Source organism: Heterocephalus glaber, unplaced genomic scaffold, assembly GCF_053883595.1.
Source record: "Heterocephalus glaber isolate CG9 unplaced genomic scaffold, H.glaber_assembly_v1.0 deba00001688, whole genome shotgun sequence".
Taxonomy (NCBI): Eukaryota; Metazoa; Chordata; class Mammalia; order Rodentia; family Bathyergidae; genus Heterocephalus; species Heterocephalus glaber.
Genome location: NW_028258413.1, coordinates 8,113,129 through 8,133,580, shown reverse-complemented (window position 1 = coordinate 8,133,580; position 20,452 = coordinate 8,113,129). Strand labels below are relative to the sequence as shown.

Genomic DNA, 20,452 nt, shown 5'->3' with positions numbered 1-20,452 from the left:
CCATCCCAGAACTGCAGAAAGTGAAAATAATACAAGCAGTCACACTACCAGTTCCCTTGGGGGAAGAAGTGCATGAGAACTGCTCAGGCCCCCAGGAGACAGGTGTGGGACTCGCTGGAGATCCTCTCTCTTGTCCATGGTCCATGGATGAGTCCACTTCGGACATGATTGCACAGCCCTGCAGAGGTGCTTTGCCACTCTCCTGTACCTGTGCTTAGCCTCAATAAAAACGTTGACTTGGAGAAAATCATCTTTCCTCTCCTCTCACCCTGCAGGCCCTGTCCCTGCCTGCCTGGTCTCTGCTAGATGCTCTCATGTGTTCTGTCGCCAGGGCTCATGCATGCATGGTTTGGTCTTCCAACCCCAGCAGACCCATCACCACACACTGCACACTTAAGCAGATTTGTCTTCTTTCCTCTCCCAGTGTCAGACAGGGCTTGTCCTCTCTTTTTCTCTGCTTCTTGTACATTAAGTTGGAAATGAAGACGTTTCTGGGATCTTTTCCAATCGTATCCACCCTCTGTCCACCGGAGCAACACTTGGAACACAATTTTAAAACTTTTAGGTAAGCAATCTGTGAGATAGAAATTAGTTTCTCTGGCAAAAATTTCTAGGGAAATGGAAAGGACCTGTCTTGGCCTACTTGTCTTTGAACACCTGCTCTTTCTTTTTTCTTAATTTCAAAATAATCATTTATTCAACAAAAATTATACATACACATATACGTGCATGTGTATGTATGTGTATCATATGTGATGTGATTACAGAAAGAAAAACCTAAAAGCCTTCAAGTTACTCCCAGCATTCAAAATTTCACACTATTTTAATTATGTTTCCTTGTATCTGAAAGCACACATCAGTAACCATTTAAATATTTATCACAAGATTAACTAAAATGTTACTCTTTTCTATGGTTATCAAACCAATTCCAGTAAACAACAGCTTGCCAGAGCTGAAGTTCACATCTTCTCAGTTAGCCTGTTAGGACATCCATGCCTCCGGGGAAAAAGCTGTAACCCTTCATTTAATTTTAAGAGATTTAATGTGCCCCAAGTATTTCAATAATGTGTCAATCACCTATGTGGGGTACCTAATCAAGGGGTTGTTATTTTCACGTTCTTTTCAAATGAGTAAGTCTGATTCCAACAGACACAACTGGACTTACTGGAACAGAACCGGGCAACTCTGATGGAGAATCTGGGACAAAGCCTTGTGTATCACCATTTAAGTGGCAAATTAAATTGTACTTTACAGTTCTGTTCCATTACATGACAGCAAATGTTCCAGATTCTCTTCATCTAGCTGGCAGCAATGGCAGCTGGACGGCACTTCCCCCAAAAAGAAAAAGTTGTCTTTGTTACTAATGAGCTGCACATTTTAAAAATCAAACTTTACTTTCTAGGGAAAGTTCTCAAATTGTAAGGAATGTAAATAACAGGATGAGAACACAGGGAATTCTACATTCTTCATCTTTGCATTGGAGTATTCCACCCTAGGGAGAAATACACAAACAGATCCAAACATCCATCTAGTTTAGCAGGAGAAGCCAGCTTCAGAAGGATGAAGTGTGTGGGACTAAGACACTCCCCGAGGAGCAGATGACAGGACAGGACTCCAGGAGGTGGTCGTACGGTTTGCTTTTGGTCTTTGCCGTGCTGGGAATCCAGGGCCTTGCACATGCCAGGCAAGAACTCTACCCCGGAGCTATGCCCTCGGCCCAGTGAGACAACTATGACAGAGACCAAGGAAAGAAGTGAAAACTGGTAAACAGAAGAGGAGTACAGATACTGACATAATGTTATGTAGTTGGCCCATGATAAGGTATTTAATTTTCACAGAAATTCAACAATTAAGGATTTTTACTCTTCATTTGGCAGATGAGCAGAGCTCAGAGCCATTAACTTTTCCCCATCCACATGCTATACGTATTGCTCGGACGTGGACAATGGCCGGTTCACCCCAGCCTTTGCTTCTTTCTGCCCTACACCCAGCTGCAAGCAGGGAAGGGAGCCAGGGAGGAAGCCAGGTCAGTGGGAGCTGCAGGGGAGGCAACACAGCCACCAACAGCTGCAACAGGGGAGGGAGTAGCTCCAAGTGTTGTCATCAGCAGGAGGCGCTCAAGCCTGTGACCCACACAGCAGCAGCTGGGACAGCGAGAGAGGGTGAGGCTTCCAAATGCAGCGTCCTGCCCGGAAAGATCACTTGCACTGCTCCTGGGGAAAAGCTCGGAGAAAGGCACCATGTTGAGAGAGTCCCAGGGAAGATGCATCTGAGGAGGCATGCGGAGAGGATTCTCCAGGCTTTTGAGGGACTGGAGGTGCAGGAAGGAGTCTGGGAAGTGGGGAGGTCGAGGAAAGGGTGGAAAAGATGGAGACAGGGAGAGATGGGGGAACGACCAATGGAAACCGGAAGGAGTTGAGGGGTGAAAATGGCTTGAGGCACTGGCAAGGACAGACATCCTGGTGAGGAGGAGCGGAGGGCACCGATCCCAAGTACGATCGCAGGCTCCTCCTTAAGCGAGGAAAGGCAGGATGAGCATTCTGTGCAGTGATAACCGAATTAGACCACCTTTTCGTAATGATATGAGCAGGTGTTAAGTAGAGATGAATAAAAGAATAATGAACATCAGGGAGGTGAGGATCCGGCCCCCATGTCCGGCACCCCGGGCAGCACTCGGAGCCAGTGCAGACGTCGAGCACAGGACAAGGGTCAGGGAGAGGCACCGAGGGAACCTCTGCCTCGAGCAGACTCGGCCTCCTGCTCCTGACCGTCACCACCAAGCTCGAGCAGGGAGACCACTTCCTGGGCAGTTTCCATTCTCGCGGTGACCGTGGAACACACACAGGAAGCCAACTGAAGCTCCCGCTCACGCAGCCAGGATAAGCCCCACCTTCTCCCCTCCGAGAAAAGATGAAGAAAAGCCAACCCCCCAAGGCTGGCAGAGAGGCCCTCATCTCTACACAGGGGCTGCCAACCTGGTTCCACCCAGCCTCCTGCATACACCTTTCAGCACAAAGCACAGCATTTCGCCTACACTGGAAGGTGGGGAGTCCATGCCCTCTGCCCACAGAAGCAAGGCCAAGTACAAGAAGGTGCTTGGTAAGTCCTTGGTGAACAAATCAACATTGATTTAAAGTCTGCTGGATTCTCACAGAGGCCCACGCATGCAGAAACTTCCCTCTGTGTTTGTGGAGCGCCACTTTGTATCAGTTAATTGACAACGTCTGTCTCTCTAACATCCCACTGTGCAGCTAAATTCCACTTCTTCTACTTTGCTGCACTGCCATCTTAAACATCAAGTTGTCAAGAGTCAGTTTCTAAAAGCAGCTGGAATAATTTTTGCTTTATCAGAAAAACAGGTGGACCCTGACACTTTACACCTAAAGGCATCTTTTCCAGTGGAATCACAGAACTCAAAGCAGCTGCAGGCGCCCCGGGAGGCAGGAGAGCCAAGGTCCCTCTAGCGGCCCCTGAGCACTAGCACAGGCCCCAAGAATACAAGAAACTGGGGTCCCTCCGCATCACCCCCACACAGCCGGGGAAAAGCACACAACACTGTCATGGATATGACCCAGCCCCTGAGTGACAGGGCCCTGGGAGACCCGGCCCCTCCCCAGATCTGCCTCACTGACACCTTTAGCCTTGAGCGTTCCCAGAACACACGCCCCCAGCTGTGCCCAGGCTGTGTTCCACATTTACCCTCTGCACCAAGCTCCACACGCTCAGCCTGAAGTCAGAATCACACTGACATACTGCTAGACATGTTCTACCCTCGTACTGCAATAAATATGCTTCATGACCATAAAAAGTGGTTTTCAATGAGTAGAGCCCTGGCCTTCGTACACGTGAACACAGACAGCATCCCAACAACCGCTACTGAATACAAATATTCTTGCCTAGCTGAGCATTCTGTGATGGGTCAGAATGGTTTAGATGAATAACAAAATAAAGATCTCCCTAAGTCAGACATTTTAATCATCCTATAATATTTACTTTGTTCTTCCTACATTTAAGCAAAATCAAGAATCATGTTGCTAAGATCTAGACTGCCACATAATTCACATCCTATTAATACTAACGCTGAATTAAAGTACTATTTGTAACTCAAAACTTTTAAATAGTTTCTTGTTCTCAATTTTTAAAACTTCACTTTGTTGAAACAGTAACAAATAAAATTAATAAAGCTCTTAAAGCAATACTTGGACTCAAATGGATCATGAATTTTATATATCATGTTCAGTCACTTTAATGGATTCACTTAGGTTAAATTTTACCATAGAAAATATCAGAAAATATTTTAAGTCTATTAAAATCACTATCGTTTATATGGCAACACCTATCGACTGTCAAAGTAATACCATTTCTAGACCTTTACGTCTTTTCTTAGATTCCATTTCTTATGCAATCTAAAGAAATGTGAAGAGAGCATTGGGTTGCTCCAGTTGTTTAACATTCTCTTCCTTAGAGAAGACACTGACAGCACAATGTCCAGAACCTGTTCTCAAGATTAAAAATGTAAAAGGCCAGGGAATGCAACTTGCTGTGAAGGCCCTGGGTTCAATCGCCAGTAGAAAGAGAGAGAGGGAGAGGGGGAGGGAAGAAATGATATTGCTGGCAGTATATTTCCAGAATTCTCGCTTCATTTCTTTACGTCTTGGTAGCTTTGTGGTTTCCCTAAACCTGCAACTTCACAGTTACCTTCAAGCTACTGTCGCTGCTCAGAAACGAAGCTCTGTTCTGCTTCCGGTTCCTGTAGGTGACCTGTTGAATGGCTCTCAGCGCTTTCAGAGCTCTCCTCCCATGCATTCACTAGCACCGCTGGCTCTCTCCTCACCCACCTCCCTACTGACCTCTCGGAGGTGCTTTCCTGGCCACAGATCCAAATGGCGCCCACAGGTTGCCCTCACCCTGCACGTTGTTTCCATCCCGATCTCCGATGCCATGGATGTGATCACATGTGATTCTGTGATCTACGCACTGGGTCCACCGGGTCCTGAAGGTCTGGGAGTTTGTTGCCTCTGAATCCGCAGTGCCCGGGACGAGGCACCAGTGCTCAGCAGTGTTCCCTGCATGTGTCAGCGCAGGGCTAGGAGCTGGGGTCACTGCAGGAAGCCGAGCAAACACAGCCTGTTGGTCACTACTCCTGAGCATGAAGAGCGGGGCGTCTCAGGCACCTCTTCGTCTCAGTGCTGAGATCTCTGGTTGTCCAGTCCCCTGCATGGCTGGTCCTGAGCCAGGCGCTTACAGCTTTAACTCGCAAGCTTTTGAGCTGTTCAGTTTATCTGTTAAGACCTCCTCCTGCCCACACCATCATCCCTGTCAGCACTGCAGCACGTGGGGGCAGCAGGTCCCCCGGAAAGGAAAGTCACTCTGAGGCTGCCGTGGTCAAGGTCATCGGTTCTTTGAATACTTTAAATCCAGAACTCTGTCTCATCTATGCCTGGGGAGCAGGACACCGAGACTCCGGGGCAGGACCTACTCAAGTTCTTCCTCTTCTGCAGCGCAGCATGGCCCCAGGCCGCCTTCTTATCTCCTGAGACCCAGGAGGACCTTCCCAGGAGAGGAACCTGAGAGAAGCCCCAGCTCCATGCGGAGCATCCCCTCTGCCACCCAGGGTCTGAAGATTATTGGTCAGTGTGTAAAAGGCCACACAGTGGCCTGGCACACTGGAATCACCCACCGAGATCAACCTTGATTTCACTATAATCTACTGTTTGTCAAAAGCTCCCATGAGGCAGCCAGGATTTGGACACCCAGTCTAAGGATCAGTTTTTTGTTTTTTTTGTTTTGTTTTGTTTTGTTTTGTTTTGTTTTCGTACCGGGGATTGAACTCAGGTCCTTGTGCTTTGTAGCAGGCAGCAAAACCACTGAGCTAAATCCCCAGCCCTAAGGATCAGTTTAACTGTCATTCTCTGGGTTCCTTCTGCTGGACCCTGCATTGCATTATAGCCTTACAGGCAATATGATGGTGCACACTTGTAATGCTAGCACTCTGAGAGGCTGAGGCAGGAGGAGCACAAGTTGCAGACCAGCCTGGATAACTCAGCAAGACTCTTTCAAAATTTAAAAAGAAAAGAAAGAAGAAAGGAACGAAAAAAGAGGGAAGGAAGGAGACAGGAAGGAAGGAAAGAAAAAAGAAAGAAAGAAAGAAAGAAAGAAAGAAAGAAAGAAAGAAAGAAAGAAAAAAAGAAAGAAAAAAAGAACTGAGGATATAAGGATTTAGTGTGGTACAAAGGCCCTGGCTTCAATCCCCAGTGAGCAAAAAAAAAAGTTAAGACCAGGCTGTCTCCATCCCAGCTGTGTGGCTTAGCAGCTGTGTGTCCTCAGGTTTCCTGACCTGTCTAGGCCATAGTTACAGTACCTGTCCCAGGTCAGCCTCAGGATCAAATGAGGTCATCGATCTAGCACTCCACGTTCCTGAGAAATTATCTACCTGAGTATCTGCTTGCACAATCTTGGCTGAAAGTATCAGTCACTGCACAGCATAAAACAATTTCCCAGTGGCTCCATGCAAACCTAAAGCAGCCTCTCCACACATGCAAGATCTTCCCCCAGCAAGAGGGAGGGAGCACATAAGCAGCCACGTTCTCCTTCCGGGAGGACAAGTGCTTTGTCCTGGAAGCCCCCTGAGTCCCCTCTGCCTCCCCTTGGCGGGCTCTGCCTCGTGTGCTCCTTCTGATCACACCTGGGTCACACTTCTGCCAACTGCCCACTGTCCACCCAAGAGGCTTCTCCGCATCTTAACCCCACCATCCTCGCTTGTCCAGTGGGAGCTGGGCGGCCACCAGTGCCACCATCCCGCTCACAGGCGCATGCCCATGCCTTTCTCTGCCTTTATTTGCTCCTTTGTTTGTTTTGGCAGTGCTGGAGATTGAACCCAGGGCCCCATCCATGCCGCCAAGTGCTTTAGCATTGAACCCCTTGTTTAATAAACCGCTCTTCTACCACACAGACACCCCTTTCGTGCCAAAGTGGGGCCCCACAGTCTCAGTGCTGAGATTAGCCTCGAGACGGGCAGGGAGACACCTGCCGGGGATGTCGGGCTTAGGGATCAGAATCTGTGTCCCTCCAGGAGCTGTAATTGTAACTCACAAATCTCAGGAGTCGACGGTACCCACAGGGTCCCCAGTGCAAGGCCCTGCCCCACGGAGAAAGAAAGAAGGACTCCGGGATGAAGTCGTGGGAGGAGTCGGCGTCCTGGTGACCTAACAGCTCCTGATTCTCGCTCTTCCTGTGGCTCCCCCACAAGACACCGAGTCTTTCCAATAAAATGAGTTTGACTTCCACCCCTTGAAACCAGCAGAATTCGAACACATAGCAAATGATACCCACTTAGAATGGTTGTTATAATAAGTAACTGAGGAGGGGTGGGGTCCAGCAGCCCAGTGAGGTCAGTCTTCCGGCGAGGAACATGGCAGGGGCCGTGCTGCTGTTGGTGGCTCTGCTGGGGCCAGTGTCCCGGGGACTGCTCTGAAACTGTTGGGAGTTTCTGCAGCGGGAATTCCAGCAAAGCTGGCCAGGTCTTTCCAGTCCTCAGTGAGGACCAGCATTAGCTGTCCAGGGTCCAGTGATATTTACAGAGCCAGCAAATGATACCAGTGGAAGTAAGGAGAATTCCAGCCTCTTGGGTAGTATCTTTTGGATGGCAGCTCCCCAAAACAGAGGGAGTATTGAAGTTAACCAGTGTAGAAGAAGAAACCCCTGGAAGCTTATTAAAGTTAAGAACAATATCGGCGTTTATCCTGAATGTGGTCACCTCAAATTGAAACATGTCCTTTGCGGCTTTTGCTAGGAGAAAGTGCGCAAGGAGACTGCACAAATCAGACGACATATAGGGAAACAAGAAGGGGGCCCATTTAAAGCTCCCCCCACAGAGACTGTGGTCTTGTACGCAGGAGAGACACTATCCCCACACGATCAGGGCAAGAGGATCATTGAGCGAGACAAGAAGCAGCCATCCTGGTTCACCCAAAACTGACAGCAAAGATGTTAAAAGGGTAACTTCACAGTAAAACGTTTCTCCTGAAATAGGAAGAGGCTTTGTTTTTTTATGTTGTTGGGCTTGTTTTTAAATCAACCAAAATAAAGTATAATTTATATGCAGTTCTATGTTAAGATAATTTGAAGAATATATGAGTAAACTCAAAGTGTTTATGCAAAGGTTCAGTGAATTAATGTCTGTTTCTATTACAGTGTCTGGTTTTAAGGAAAAAGAAACACAAAATTTCCAGAAGAAAAATAAATAAAATTCATAGCAAGAGTTGAAAATAAATAAATAAATAAAAAGAAAATGAGATAAATAATTAATTGCCTGGTTTATTAACTGGCATGTAATACCTGGTCAGACATTGGTAGCTATTATTCTCTCAAAGCTATGGCTACAATTAATGAACACAATAGTAATAGTGCACAAATCTTGCAGTTTCAAACTCGCTCTAGGGATTCTTTGGTTTTGGCTCTTGAAAGACCTGAAGAAAATTGAATGTGTTGACTGCACTATGCACATCCTAGAAAGTGAAAGGAGCGGCAATTCCATAAACAATCTCAGAGGCTAATGAAGCCTCAGACCTAGTGACCCTAGTTTCTTTCTTAACACCCTTGTTCAGTGTAAACCCCAGGGAGAAGGTGGGCAGAGAGGGCAGCCCCTCATGTGTAGAAGGGAATCCAACAGTAAATGTACAAGCAGCTCACAGCAGTCTCCGCGGAGGAAAAGGCGAGAGAGCCAGCGAACGAGGCACAGAAGGGGTGCTCGTACCTGCAGGGACACCACGCTGACGCTGTCGAAGTGCACCTGCCCGTTGGACTCCGTGACAGCAGGGTTGGTGTAGCACATCCCTCCGTTGGCGGCAGGCAGCGCTCTGGGCTGATGCACTTTGTCCGGGGGCCCGAAGTCATCCTTTCCGAAGTGAGTGTGATCGCTCTGCATGGACAAACAGACAAGGGTGGCAGGGCTGTGAGAGAGGCTGAGCTGCCTCACACCGACCGGGAACAGCGCTCCCTCTTCCGTCACAGACGACAAGGCCTGTGTCTGCTCTCCGCGTCACCTTTGCAGGTTTACAGAATTTTCCCGCCTTACACGGACTGTCCTTGATTATATTCTATGGCTTCTCCTTTTCGTGTTAGAGTACAGACCTTTCCCATTTTGATAATACGAATGGACTACAAACTCCGCACATCCCGAGGTCTGCGGCGGAACGCGGCGTTTCTCTCAGGCCTGTCCCAGTGCTCACGCTTCCCACCCTCTCCCGGCCACAGGTCTGCTCACGGGACAGTCACATGACCCTGAAAGTGACGTTTCCATTGGCACCGAGGTGCTTCAGGGGCCCTCTACACAAGTTCCAGGCGAGTCCACTTACCTGCCCGTAGGTCTTCAGCAACATCTTGAGCGTTCTCTCAAAAAAGAAAAGCATGTAAAATCCTCCGAACACAGCAACCGCCTTCTCCACATAGCTGTCAACTTTGGGATTAAATCCAAATGCCTGAGAGAGGGAAGGGGAAGGCAATTCAGGCCAAACTACATGATTTAGTTTCACCTTTGGAAAGGAATACCATGATTTCTCAGGATACAGTTTTTACCAAAGTTCTTCATCTGTCCCCAGACCCAGGTAATCCTGGAAATTTACCTGCCAAGACCACAAATGAGACAACCCATTGCTGAAGGACAAAGGGCAGGAGTTGGAGTTTTCAGAGTCCAGTAGTCCCTAATGTACGAGAAATGCATAAGCTTAAGATAATGAAATAGGTGGAACAGTAATATGCAAAAAGCCACAACTTTACGCTTTTTGCTTTTTGGGTTTTTGTTGGTTTTTTTTGGGGGGGGGGTGTTTGTTTTTTGCAGTGCTGGGAATTGAACCCAGGAACTTTGCACTGAGCTACATCTCCAGCTCTTTTTTATTTTTTATTTTGAGACAGTCTTGCTGAGTCACTAAGTTGCCCAGGCTGAGCTTGAACTTACAGTCCTCCTGCCTCAGCTTCCCAGCCTGGCTCACCCCTTTCCACGCATTGTAGCTCTCCCCTCGGGAGCAGACTAGAGGATGTCAAGGCCTTCATCCTATATGTACACTTCTGGTGGTGCCCCACTCATTTAAATGACTCCTGTTTGCCTCTCACAAATGCACACTGCACAAGCGGCATAGAAAGCCCCACTCTGCACACCTAATACGGAGGGTGCAGAGTAAAATGGAATAACAAAAGGAAAGGGGGCTTTGCACACACACATGCAATAAACCTATGTGTGGGAATCTGAGGTGTTATTACAAAGACAGATCCTTTACATTGCTACATGTTCAACAAAAGAGAAAATCTAAAATGTTGGGTGTAGAATCTCTGGCCCACATAGAATATTAGTTTGGGCTTTGTTTTGTTTTGCTTTGTTTCACAGTCAGGCTGGAAGTCAGTGCTGTGTGTGTGAGATCAGCTTTCCATGGCAAGCCATGCTCCCAGCCCAGCAGAAAGTGGGTGAAATAACAAATACAAATACATATGACACTGGGAAGTGTTCAATACATTATATACTCTGTGCTTTCAGCCAGAAAGTCTGAGCGATCTATCCACTGTGTTCCAGCCCACTGTGTGGGTGTAAGCAAGTGGTTTCATCCCCTGGATTTTAATTTTGCCTTCTCCACCTTTGGGGGTTTGAAGGCAACATGCTCCTGGGTTCTTTCTAGATCGGTAACAAAAAATCCTGTGACTCTGAAGAGTGAGCCCTCGTTTGCACAGGTCATTGTGAAAACTGAAACCACTCTGGTTATTTCCAGCCCCGGGCGCTCGTTCTGGGCTGGGCCCCTGCCTGGGCCAGGCTTCCCTCACGTGTGGCCTCCTCCATGGCTCCTCCAGGACCTCCTGGCATGGTCTCTCCTCTTCCCTCCTCAGCACTCCTTCTGGCTCCCTCTCACCTATCTTCCTCCTCTACTTTTCCTTCTTTATGGCCACATAACTACTGACTGTTGATTAACTGAATAGTGCACTATAGTCAATGTCAGATCAATGTCAGGTCAATAGCACATTTTATCAACGGAAAGAAAGTCGCTATGGATCGGCCTGCTATTGAATTCTTCCCCAGTTAATTAAAAAAAGAGGCTTGTCAACCAAGGTCTTACTTGTCCTGTTTTTCTCCAGTGGCAGTAAACATATGAGGAAATTTTGTGGTATATCTTCATTAAATTTGACCTGGCATATAGCTGGTTGTGGTGGCACATGCCTGAAATACCTGGACTTTGGGAGGCTGAGGCAGAAGGATGCCAGACTGGGGAACTTAGCAAATCAGAAAGAACCTGTGTCAAAATTTAAAAAAAAAATTAAAAAGTACTGTGGATGTAGCTCCATATGAAGGTCCTGGGTTCAAGCCCTACAAAATAGGAAGAAAGGAAGGAGGCAGGGAGCGAGGGGAAGAAAAAGAAAGGAAGGAAGGAAGAAAGAAAGAAAGAAAGAAAGAAAGAAAGAAAGAAAGAAAGAAAGAAAGAAAGAAAGAAGAATGAGAGAGAGAGAGAAAGGAAAATTAAATTTGCGAAGTGCATCAGGAGCGTGTGAGGCCTCGGCCCTGTGTGTCCACCGCCGGACTCCCCGTGTCTGCTGCAACCCGCTTTCTCCCCTCCAGTACACTATAAACCTGCTTGTCCGGAGGCTAAAAACACACAAAGGGCTGAAACATTGAAAAGAGGCAGTTATGCACAGAAACAGACAGCACCCTTACCTCTGGGATGAGCTGGAAAATTGCGTTTGAGAACAGGGTCCCGATAGCCAGCCCCACAAAGTAGGTCAGAATCTTCGGGAAGTAGGGCTTCTTGAGGAGCGGGGTCAGCACCAGGCCGAGCAGCGAGGCCAGGTTGATGATGGTAACAGCGAGCAGGCCGTAGCCCCAGACTGTGTGGGAGGGAGGAGAGAGCGTTAGCCGGCCTTGGGGCCTCACCGCGCAAGCGCACAGCACACTTCCTTAAGGGCGCTAAACAGGCGTCTTCTTAAGGCTTCCTGGAGGAAAACTGCAGAAAACAGGACGCGAACACAGCCCAGCACAGTGACAGACCCGCACCTTCGCTCTGCCGCGTCCTGACATCCACAGAACTGCAGGATCTGAGAGTAGGACAGACCAGGGCTCCCAGGGGACAGGCCCAGAGCCAGGGGTCACGTGGGTGACAGAGGGGATGGCTGGGCAGAGACGGATGCCACGGTGACCAGCATGGCCCACACTGGCCCGTCACGGTCCCTTGTCTGCAGACTCCAGAGAGCCCCTGGGTCCCTGGCAGGGATCGGAGATTCCAGGGCCCACGAGATGGTGCACGCTCGTCCCCACAGCCAGGGTCATGCTAGCCTGCTGGCCTGGGCCTCAGTCTCTGCCCCTGGAGCCCCGAGGCGTTGGTGGAAGGCCCTGGAGGGAGGAAGTGACGCAGGTGTCTGCAGTGGTCACCTGAGGCCAGGGCAGTGTGGCCCTGGGCCGGGTCCCAGGTGCTTTGCTGCATGGTTCTCTACACACAGCACAGTGGGAAGGAGGAGGAGGCGCCCTGCGTCACCCTTGGTGCCACCCTGAGGACCCCATGTGCCCGGCCCTACCTCAGACAACAGCAGCCTCAGAGGACAAATGGTGACACCACCACCAGCCTGTGCCCAGGGCAGCTCCTGGATTCCCATGAGGCTGCGGAGGGGATGCTGCTGCCCCTGCTCCACATAGCTGGGGAGCCAAAGGACATGGGGGCCAAGCAAGCTTCCAGGTCACTGACAGAGAGAGCCGCACCCCAAGGCAGGCGGCCGGCTGCTGTGCCCCAGAATTGAAAGTGTGGGCTGCTGCTATGGAGGTCGCTCCACTGCTAGGCCCCAGGGACTCGGGAGAAACGTAAAGTGTTGTCCTCCTCAACATGCAACAACTCACTGCTATTCTGTCCACAAAACTGCCCTAGCAAATACTCATGGGCCCAGGATGTGGACCACACCACGGCTCCTGCCAACAGGGAGCTCCCACTGCTCTGCCTGGGATGCTGCGAAACGCATGTGCACACGTGTGTGTGTGTGTGTGTGTGTCACACGTATACCAGCACCAAGTGCCAACAAGAAATACAGATGCCAAGCGGTGCTGGAAACCCACACGACCCACGGCAGTGCCAACCACGATGACTCTGCTCCCCAGGCGTCCTCCTGTCAGTGCCAGGACCACAGAGCAATGCAGCAGTGCCTCATTCCACATCCTGCCTTGTCACCTAACACCCTGCCTACCTCGGGGCTTCCTTTGGAGAAAGCTCAGCCCCACCCATCACGCCGATCCCCTCCACCTGCAGGAAACAGCGCTGCCTTCCTCCATGCAGCACAAGCTCTCACTGCACGAACACGACACACACAGGTTGAACACAAAAATCAGAAGGCAAAGAAATGCTTGAGTGGCAAACAGAGGTGACCCCGCAGCTACACACTCCGGAGCTTCTTAGCGCCTCATTCTCCCGCTCTCCGCCAGCCAGGCCCACAGACGAGGGGGCCAGACCCCGCCCTCCCTGCAGGGATGCGGCCGGTGCCACCGCCTGAGCCCCCTGGCGGAGCAGGACAGCTTCCCGCCTTGTCTGATGCCTCGGTTCCACCCAAACGCACACGGACTGGCCCCTGCCCCTCTTCCCAGTCGTCCCTCCCCGACGGGCTCCCGTGCACCTGCCAGGGTCAGCCACTCCTTCTCCCAGACACAGCGTCCACACACACGGCGCCCCTGCGGTCCCCTTCTGTAAGCCCCAGCTCTCCAAGCCACCGCACCGCCTCCGCCAAGCTCAGCACGGTCCCCAGAGCCCTGCGTTGGGAGCTGATTGTCCAATCGCTGCATCCTGCGAGCTACGAGTTCTATCACTGACAGGTTTCCCACATCATACGAACAGTGGCATGTGCAAGATGGGGCTGTGTTTAATTTGTCCTCGGTGCCGAGGAAGTTAGCCAGCATCAGACCTGTTTGCTGCGTGAACCCAGGCACGCCGTTTTGGAGGTACGGCAGAGCTCGGTCAAAAGGACCCACCTGCTCTGCCTGGCCTCTCTGCGCCCTTGTGTGCACTGTCAGGACCCCCGGGGAGCTGCGGGGGTGGAGGGTCGCACACTGGGCACACTGCGCAGTCCCCTTCGCATTGTCAAGAGATTATTTTTTTAAATCCATCTTTGTACTCTACTTGGACCATAGAAACGCAGATGAAACTTTTCTTGGACCTCTCCACATGCGCATCAGGCTTCCTCTAATGATGTGTTTCAGAGAAGGTTTCTTCTGCTCCTGTACAAACCCCGGAAGATTTTAACAGGCATCCAACCAATATCAGTCACGGTGGCTCACAAGTCTGAGCGCCCACTGCGTGTTAAGATTCACCCAAGAACTATTTTCACTCACATGGGGAGCGAACGGCTCTGAGGTGGGCGTTATTAGTACCCATTCCATTATTATCCCATTTTTCAGATCCACACACAACCCAGACTTCAATTCCAACCTGGCCCCACTCACATGAAAAGCTGCACAGAACAGCAACAGCCAGGCAGACTTGGGCCGGGGGTTTGGGGCCAAAACCCAGCTCTTCCCTGAATGGTCTTCCGCTTCACTATGCCTCGGTTTCCTCATATTTAAAATACGGACCGAAAATAGCCCCTACCTCACGGGGATTTCACAAGAATAAAGCCACTTAATGTTGTTTCTAAAATACAGCACGCTTTCAATAAATATTGTTTATTATCATCTCAAAAAAAAAACATAGTAAGTAGACCATTGTGTAACTGCAAGTGTTATACAGTGAAGGGGAGGGGGCTGGGGATTTAGCTCAGTGGTGCCACCACCTGCCTCACAAGCCCAAGGTCCTGAGTTCGATTCCCGGAACAAAAAAATACAGTGAATGGAACAAGCTGGCTTTGGGAGCACTGGGTCTCCTCTCAGCCCGGGCTCTCTCTGCATGAGAGAAGCCACTTCAGGGCTCTGGAGTGTAGACTTGAGTCATCAGCTGTGTTGCGACACCAGACAGCATGACCCTCAGGATGCTTCAAGCAGCATCCTATTGTTCTCATCTGTTCTCTGAGTTAAGCAGTATTCTGTGAACTCATCAAAAATGAGGCAATTGGGGACCATTAAATTACTGATAAAATGCTAGTAATTTCTCTCTTAGAGAAGCTCACTGATCATCAGCTTGTTATAGTCATCAATATAATTGTATAAAGCACCTCAAAGCAACTTTTTTAAAAAGTCACAAAATGTGAGCTCTTGGAGAAAAAGAGACGACTTTATCCGCTCACTGAAATGCTGACATAAATGTGTTCAGAAAACTCTTGTGGCCTGACTCCTAGGATTCCTTTGATTTTGATTTTTCATTTTTTTGGATGAACTCAGACTTGACTTAGTGCCATGTTATATCAGACTCCACTTCATTTAATTATTTTTTAAACATTTCTTGATGGGAAAGTACCATTATCTGGAGGCCAGGGAAGGGGTGAACCTATGAACCCAGGAGCAAGAAGATCAAAGACGTCAGCTTCTGGCTCCGGCCAGCACTGTGCTGTGCAGTTTGCACACTGCAACTCCTTTGAAGCCCCCAGCAATTCTAAAAGACAGATATTATCATTATATGCATCTTTACCGATGAGGGAGCTGAAATTGCTCAAGATCACACAGCTGCTCTAAAGTAAAACGAGTAAGATATCACATCAAAGAGACAACATGGGCACAGTGTGTACATCCATAATCCCAGCTACTGGGAGGCTGAGGCAAGAAGGCTGCAAGGTAAAGCCCAGCATAGGGAACTTAGTGAGACCCTGTATCAAAGTGAAAAATAAAAAGAGCTGGGGATGTAGCTCAGTGCCTAGGCTCTGGGTTGGATCCTTGGTACCAAAAAAAACCAAGCTAACATCTTGGAAAGTAGACTGTTCCACTTTCTGTCTTGGAATTGTTGACTTTTTCCACTTTACAGCATTGTAGTGTTGACCTTAGAATTCTTTCTCCCACTTCCTGTTTCCGGCTTCCCTGTTTTCATCTCCTGGTTCATGAAATGGAGAAATCTGAGCAAGTAGAGTCAAAAACACTTTTGAAAATCAGTAATTAACCTGCACACAAGATATTTCTTTTTCTGAAACCTCATTTCCTGGAATTGTGTACAAGTTGGATATAATTTATTTATTTAAGGGACCTAATATAGCACCTAACCATGTGCCAGATATTTATTTATTTTAGGTTTATGTTTCTTGTGGGTTAGGGACACCTTGGTCTGTAACATCAAACTCCAGCTCTCAGTCTTTGTCCTTTCAACAATGGATCACCTCCTTCTCATCCGGTTGTGTGTGCATGTGTGTGCATGTGCGAGTGTGTGTGTGTGTGTGTGATATTTTAAGTGTTTTTTTTTAAATTAGGTTCTTTAATCCTTACAGCAACACCATGAGAAAGGAATGATTTTAGATGGGGAAACTGAGGCAGAGTTTCAAGTCGTGTGCTCAATACAAAGCTGGGTCTTGGGCTACAGTGGGCTGACTTCAGAGTCTACGTGTGCGATTAGTGAATGTTAGCACAGAAAGGAATTTATTTTTAAACATAAAGTGCAGACTGTAATTAAACAGACTGGTAGAAATATAAACATACTGTGGCAAAAATATTTGCTTGAACTATTAGTAATTGCTCAAAATGTCTCTTATTTCAACATTGAAACTATGCAGAGTTCCTCACAAAACTGCAAAGTACACTGATAAATCGAAGTTGATGACTTCCGCTCTGTGGAAGTGCGGAGGATGAAGGAGTACCTGGGCTCTGAGGCTGAGACCACCGAGCTGAGTCTTCCCCGCCACAGGCAAAGCGTGGAACTTCCCTGGGGCAGGTGACGCTAAAGTCCCTGTACCTCCATTTCTTGCCTGTAAAACCGGAAGCGGTCTCTACATCACGCAGCTTCTGGAAGACTGAGTGGCTCACCTGGGTACCGTGTGTGGAAGAGGACCTATTGCACAGCAAGCCCCCAAACTACAGGCTGTTACCACGCTTGTTGGTATTCAGGCAATGTGCGCTCCCAAAGTGACTCAAGAGCAAGCTAAACAGACGCTGTCCCTGCTGAGACTTCTCTTGACTCTCATTCCCTGTGTCTCTATCTCTGCACACGCTGGCCAAGCCTGCTCATACAGCACCTGCAACGCCATCTCTATGGTGACAGATCCCAGCCGATCTCTCCTCTGAGCTCCAAATGTGCCCCCGCCCCGCCTCCTGGCTGCTGCTTTTGTGCCATGGTGGGGTAGAACACTCTTGTCCAGGTAGGAATAAGATCACAACACTAACGTTTGCACCCGACGTGGCTTCACTGCACTCCATGTAAGATCAGTCCTCTGATACAGGGCCTGGCCTTCACTGCCCACCTGGTCCACCCCCAGGACTTAGACCCTGCACCCACTGCCTACTGTGGCCCCACCCAGGGCCCTGCCTCCCTCCCTTCACCCCCAGAGGATCGGAGCGCCCTCAGTGGGGCCTCTGCCGGGCGAGCTGCCTCTGCATCCTAGGCTCACACCCACCCGGCCTCTCCTGATCCGCTCTGTCTCGTCTTAGCACAGAGCTCGGAGACAGCACCGTTTGCCAGCTTGTTTGTTTAACCGTGAGTCATTCCCTACTATGCTGTAAACTCTAGAAGGGCATAAAATCCTTCCTACTACAGAACCCTCAATGTCTCCAGAGAACAGTGCTCAGCGTGACGTCCGATAAGAGCAGATCATTTCTTTAAAATGCAGTGTTTCCGGCAATCCCGTTTAGGCCCTGCACTGCATCCTATGAATGGTAAAGGGCACTAACTCATCAGTGCCCATCACCACCTCACTGACCCCTGCAGACAAACTGACCGGCTTTAAAACGACACCGTACACAAAAGGCGGTGGACCATGATTAAAACTGAGCCAGACAGTCAGTCTGCAGCCCAGCACGCACGGCATAAATACGGACTCATTAAAGTCAACAGCTGGTTCTATGCGGTGGTAAGTGGCGCTCAGGAGGACCCTGAAGAGCAGACTTAGGGAGCTGAAACGAGTTTGAACATCCTAAGCACTTTCAAGCCAGGGTGTGCGGACCAAAGAGAAGCAGGTGGCGGGAGGCAGGCCTTAGCGTCACCCCAGCCCCGGCCCCAGAGCGGGCCACGCGCACCTTGGGACAGGGTGGGCTTGGACAAGGCCCTGGGCTCGGCCTCGCAGGGGTGGAAGGTCAGCTGCTGCAGCACGGCCGGGCAGATGCTGGGGAAGTCGGTGCTGGTGATCCGGGTGGTGTTGGAGAAGCCATGCAGGGCGAAGACCTCCTCGGCCGATAGGCACTGAAACAGAGGGACACGCGAGTTAACACAGCACAGTGGCTGCAAAGACGCCGCAGGGGGCCGTGTGGCGCTGACGCCCCCGCCACAGCCTGCGGCCCACTCGCTGGAGCCCCAGGGTGGCCGAACCAGAAACAAGCAAGGGCCAGGCAGGCCCTCAGTCCCCAGCCACCCGAAGCAGACAAAAGACTGAAGGCTGCAGGGGCAGCCAGGGCTTTTACACAAGCACAGAAGAAAGAGCCAGGCTGGGGCGCAGCGTGGCGGACAGGGCCTGGCCAGCATGCCCAGGCCCTGGATTTGGCCTCTAGCACTGCAGAGAATACACACACACAGTGCTATAACACTCACACACTTACACTCCTACACACTCACACACACTGCTCCACACACTGCTATACACCCACTGCTACACACTCACTCGAATAAAACATACTGACAGCATTCGCAAAGCGCTTTAAGATGGCTTTACATTCTCAGTCTTGCCTTCCAGTTTTGTTTTGTTTTCATCTACATTTTGTGGGGGCCACTGGGGTGACCCTCCATAATATTTCTGATAACACTGATTCTTTAATTTCGCAGTTGAGAAGTTCATCCTCCTATGCAGAGCAATAACAATTCCAAGATATAAAACTTGCTTTAAATTTGTCTTTAGAACAAACTATTATTTCCTAAAATATACATTCTACTCAGTGATGGTGGTTAGTTTTTCTATATTAGGTAAAACTTTGAAAATAGTAACTCTTAATGAGGAATAGAATCTGAATAAGAAAAAAAATTTGGGCCAGGGATTTAGCTCAGTGGTTTCGCCACCTGCTGCACAAGCGCAAGGACCCGAGTTCGATGCCTGATACCAAAAAAAAAAAAGATTCAAAGGAAAAAAAAACTCTAAAAATAACTTTTTTCCAATTACTGATGACTGAACTTCACACGTGCTGGCCAAGTTCTCTACCACTCCCAGCTTTTTTTTATTATTTTTTATTCCATTTTGGGGTTTTTTAGGTTTTGTTTTTCAGACAGTTTCACTCAGTTGCTCAGCTAGCCTTAAACTTGCAATCCTCTGCCTCAGCCTCCTGAGTAGCTGGGATTACATTAGAGGCATGCACCACTCAGAAGAATATAAACTACAGTATTAATACACCTTGCAAGAATTGCAGAGTATGAAAGACATCTGTCCACTCAAGCAGCAGTGTCTATGTTTAACAAATGAATGTAATTGGCAATGGTTCTTTGCACCCGTAGCCTGCAGTTAAATCCTACAAACCTCAGCTATGTTCTCCGGACTGAACTGTGTCCCTCTCAGTTCACGAGCGGCAGCCCTAGTCCCCAGGGGGCTGGCATTTGGAAACGGGGCCTCTACAAGTCATTAGGGTCAGACATACTCTCGAGGGGAGCCTAGTCCAGTAGGAGGGAGCCCTCCGACTAAGGACCAGCAGAGCCAGGCGTGGTGGCGTTCACCTGTAATCCCAGCACTCTAGGAGGCTGAAGCAGGAGGATCACAAGTTTCAGCTCAGCCTGGGCAACTTAGCAACTGTCTACAGGTTAAAAATAAAAGAGCTGGGGGTGTAGTTCAGTGAGAAGGGTTCAATCCCCAGTCGTGCAAATGAAGAAAACAGCAGGGGTACCCAAGTGCGTGTTCCTTCACACAAGGACAGCCTGAAGGGCATCTGCCAAGGACAGCCAGAAGGGCATCTGCCGCTCGAGGAGCAGGTCCTCCCCAGACAGCAAGGCTCCTGCAGCCCTGGTCCTGGACTTTCAGCCCCTGGAACCAGGAGAAAGAAATTCTTGTTGGTTTTGTCACTGGAGAGGGCCCAGGGAGGTCCCTGCAAGGAGGCAAGACCTCAACCCAGTCGGCTAAGCGGGTTCTCGTATCTCATTGCAGGAAAAGAACCTCGGGATGGGACTGGGAGGCGTAGACAAATACTGTGGGGCAGAGGAAGGGGGAACCTCAGAGGTGGGTGCAGGGCTCGAGAGGGGCCCTGTCCAGGGCTGGGGATGCCTCAAAGACGGGTGATCTCAGAGGCTTTGCACCCCCGACTCTGTTTCCCACCTTAGCGTCGGGCTGCTGCTTCTCCCTTGCCCCCTTGGCCAATGAGTGGACTTAGGATACCCGTGAGGACTCTGAGAGGGACAGCCCCAGAAGGAAAAGCAGACAAAGGAGCCCAGGGTCACAGATGTGGAGACAAACACCGATGACCTGGGTCACA

The 20,452-nt window shown here is 49.5% G+C and overlaps 1 protein-coding gene and 1 pseudogene across 2 annotated transcripts in view; one reads left to right on the top strand and one right to left on the bottom strand.

The window, feature by feature from the left end:
• Slc39a8 (solute carrier family 39 member 8) overlaps positions 1–20,452 on the bottom strand; it is a 68,336-nt gene that overhangs the window by 28,130 nt on the left and 19,754 nt on the right. For both annotated transcript variants that reach the window (XM_021245425.2, XM_087198819.1), the window contains exons 3-6: positions 18,089–18,251; positions 11,693–11,862; positions 9,357–9,479; positions 8,756–8,920 (exon numbers count right to left, since the gene is read on the bottom strand). In XM_021245425.2, the coding sequence (XP_021101084.1) occupies positions 8,756–8,920; positions 9,357–9,479; positions 11,693–11,862; positions 18,089–18,251 (621 nt within the window). The remainder of the gene's footprint in view (positions 1–8,755; positions 8,921–9,356; positions 9,480–11,692; positions 11,863–18,088; positions 18,252–20,452) is intronic.
• On the top strand, positions 7,412–8,099 carry LOC101697596 (large ribosomal subunit protein bL32m pseudogene; annotated as a pseudogene).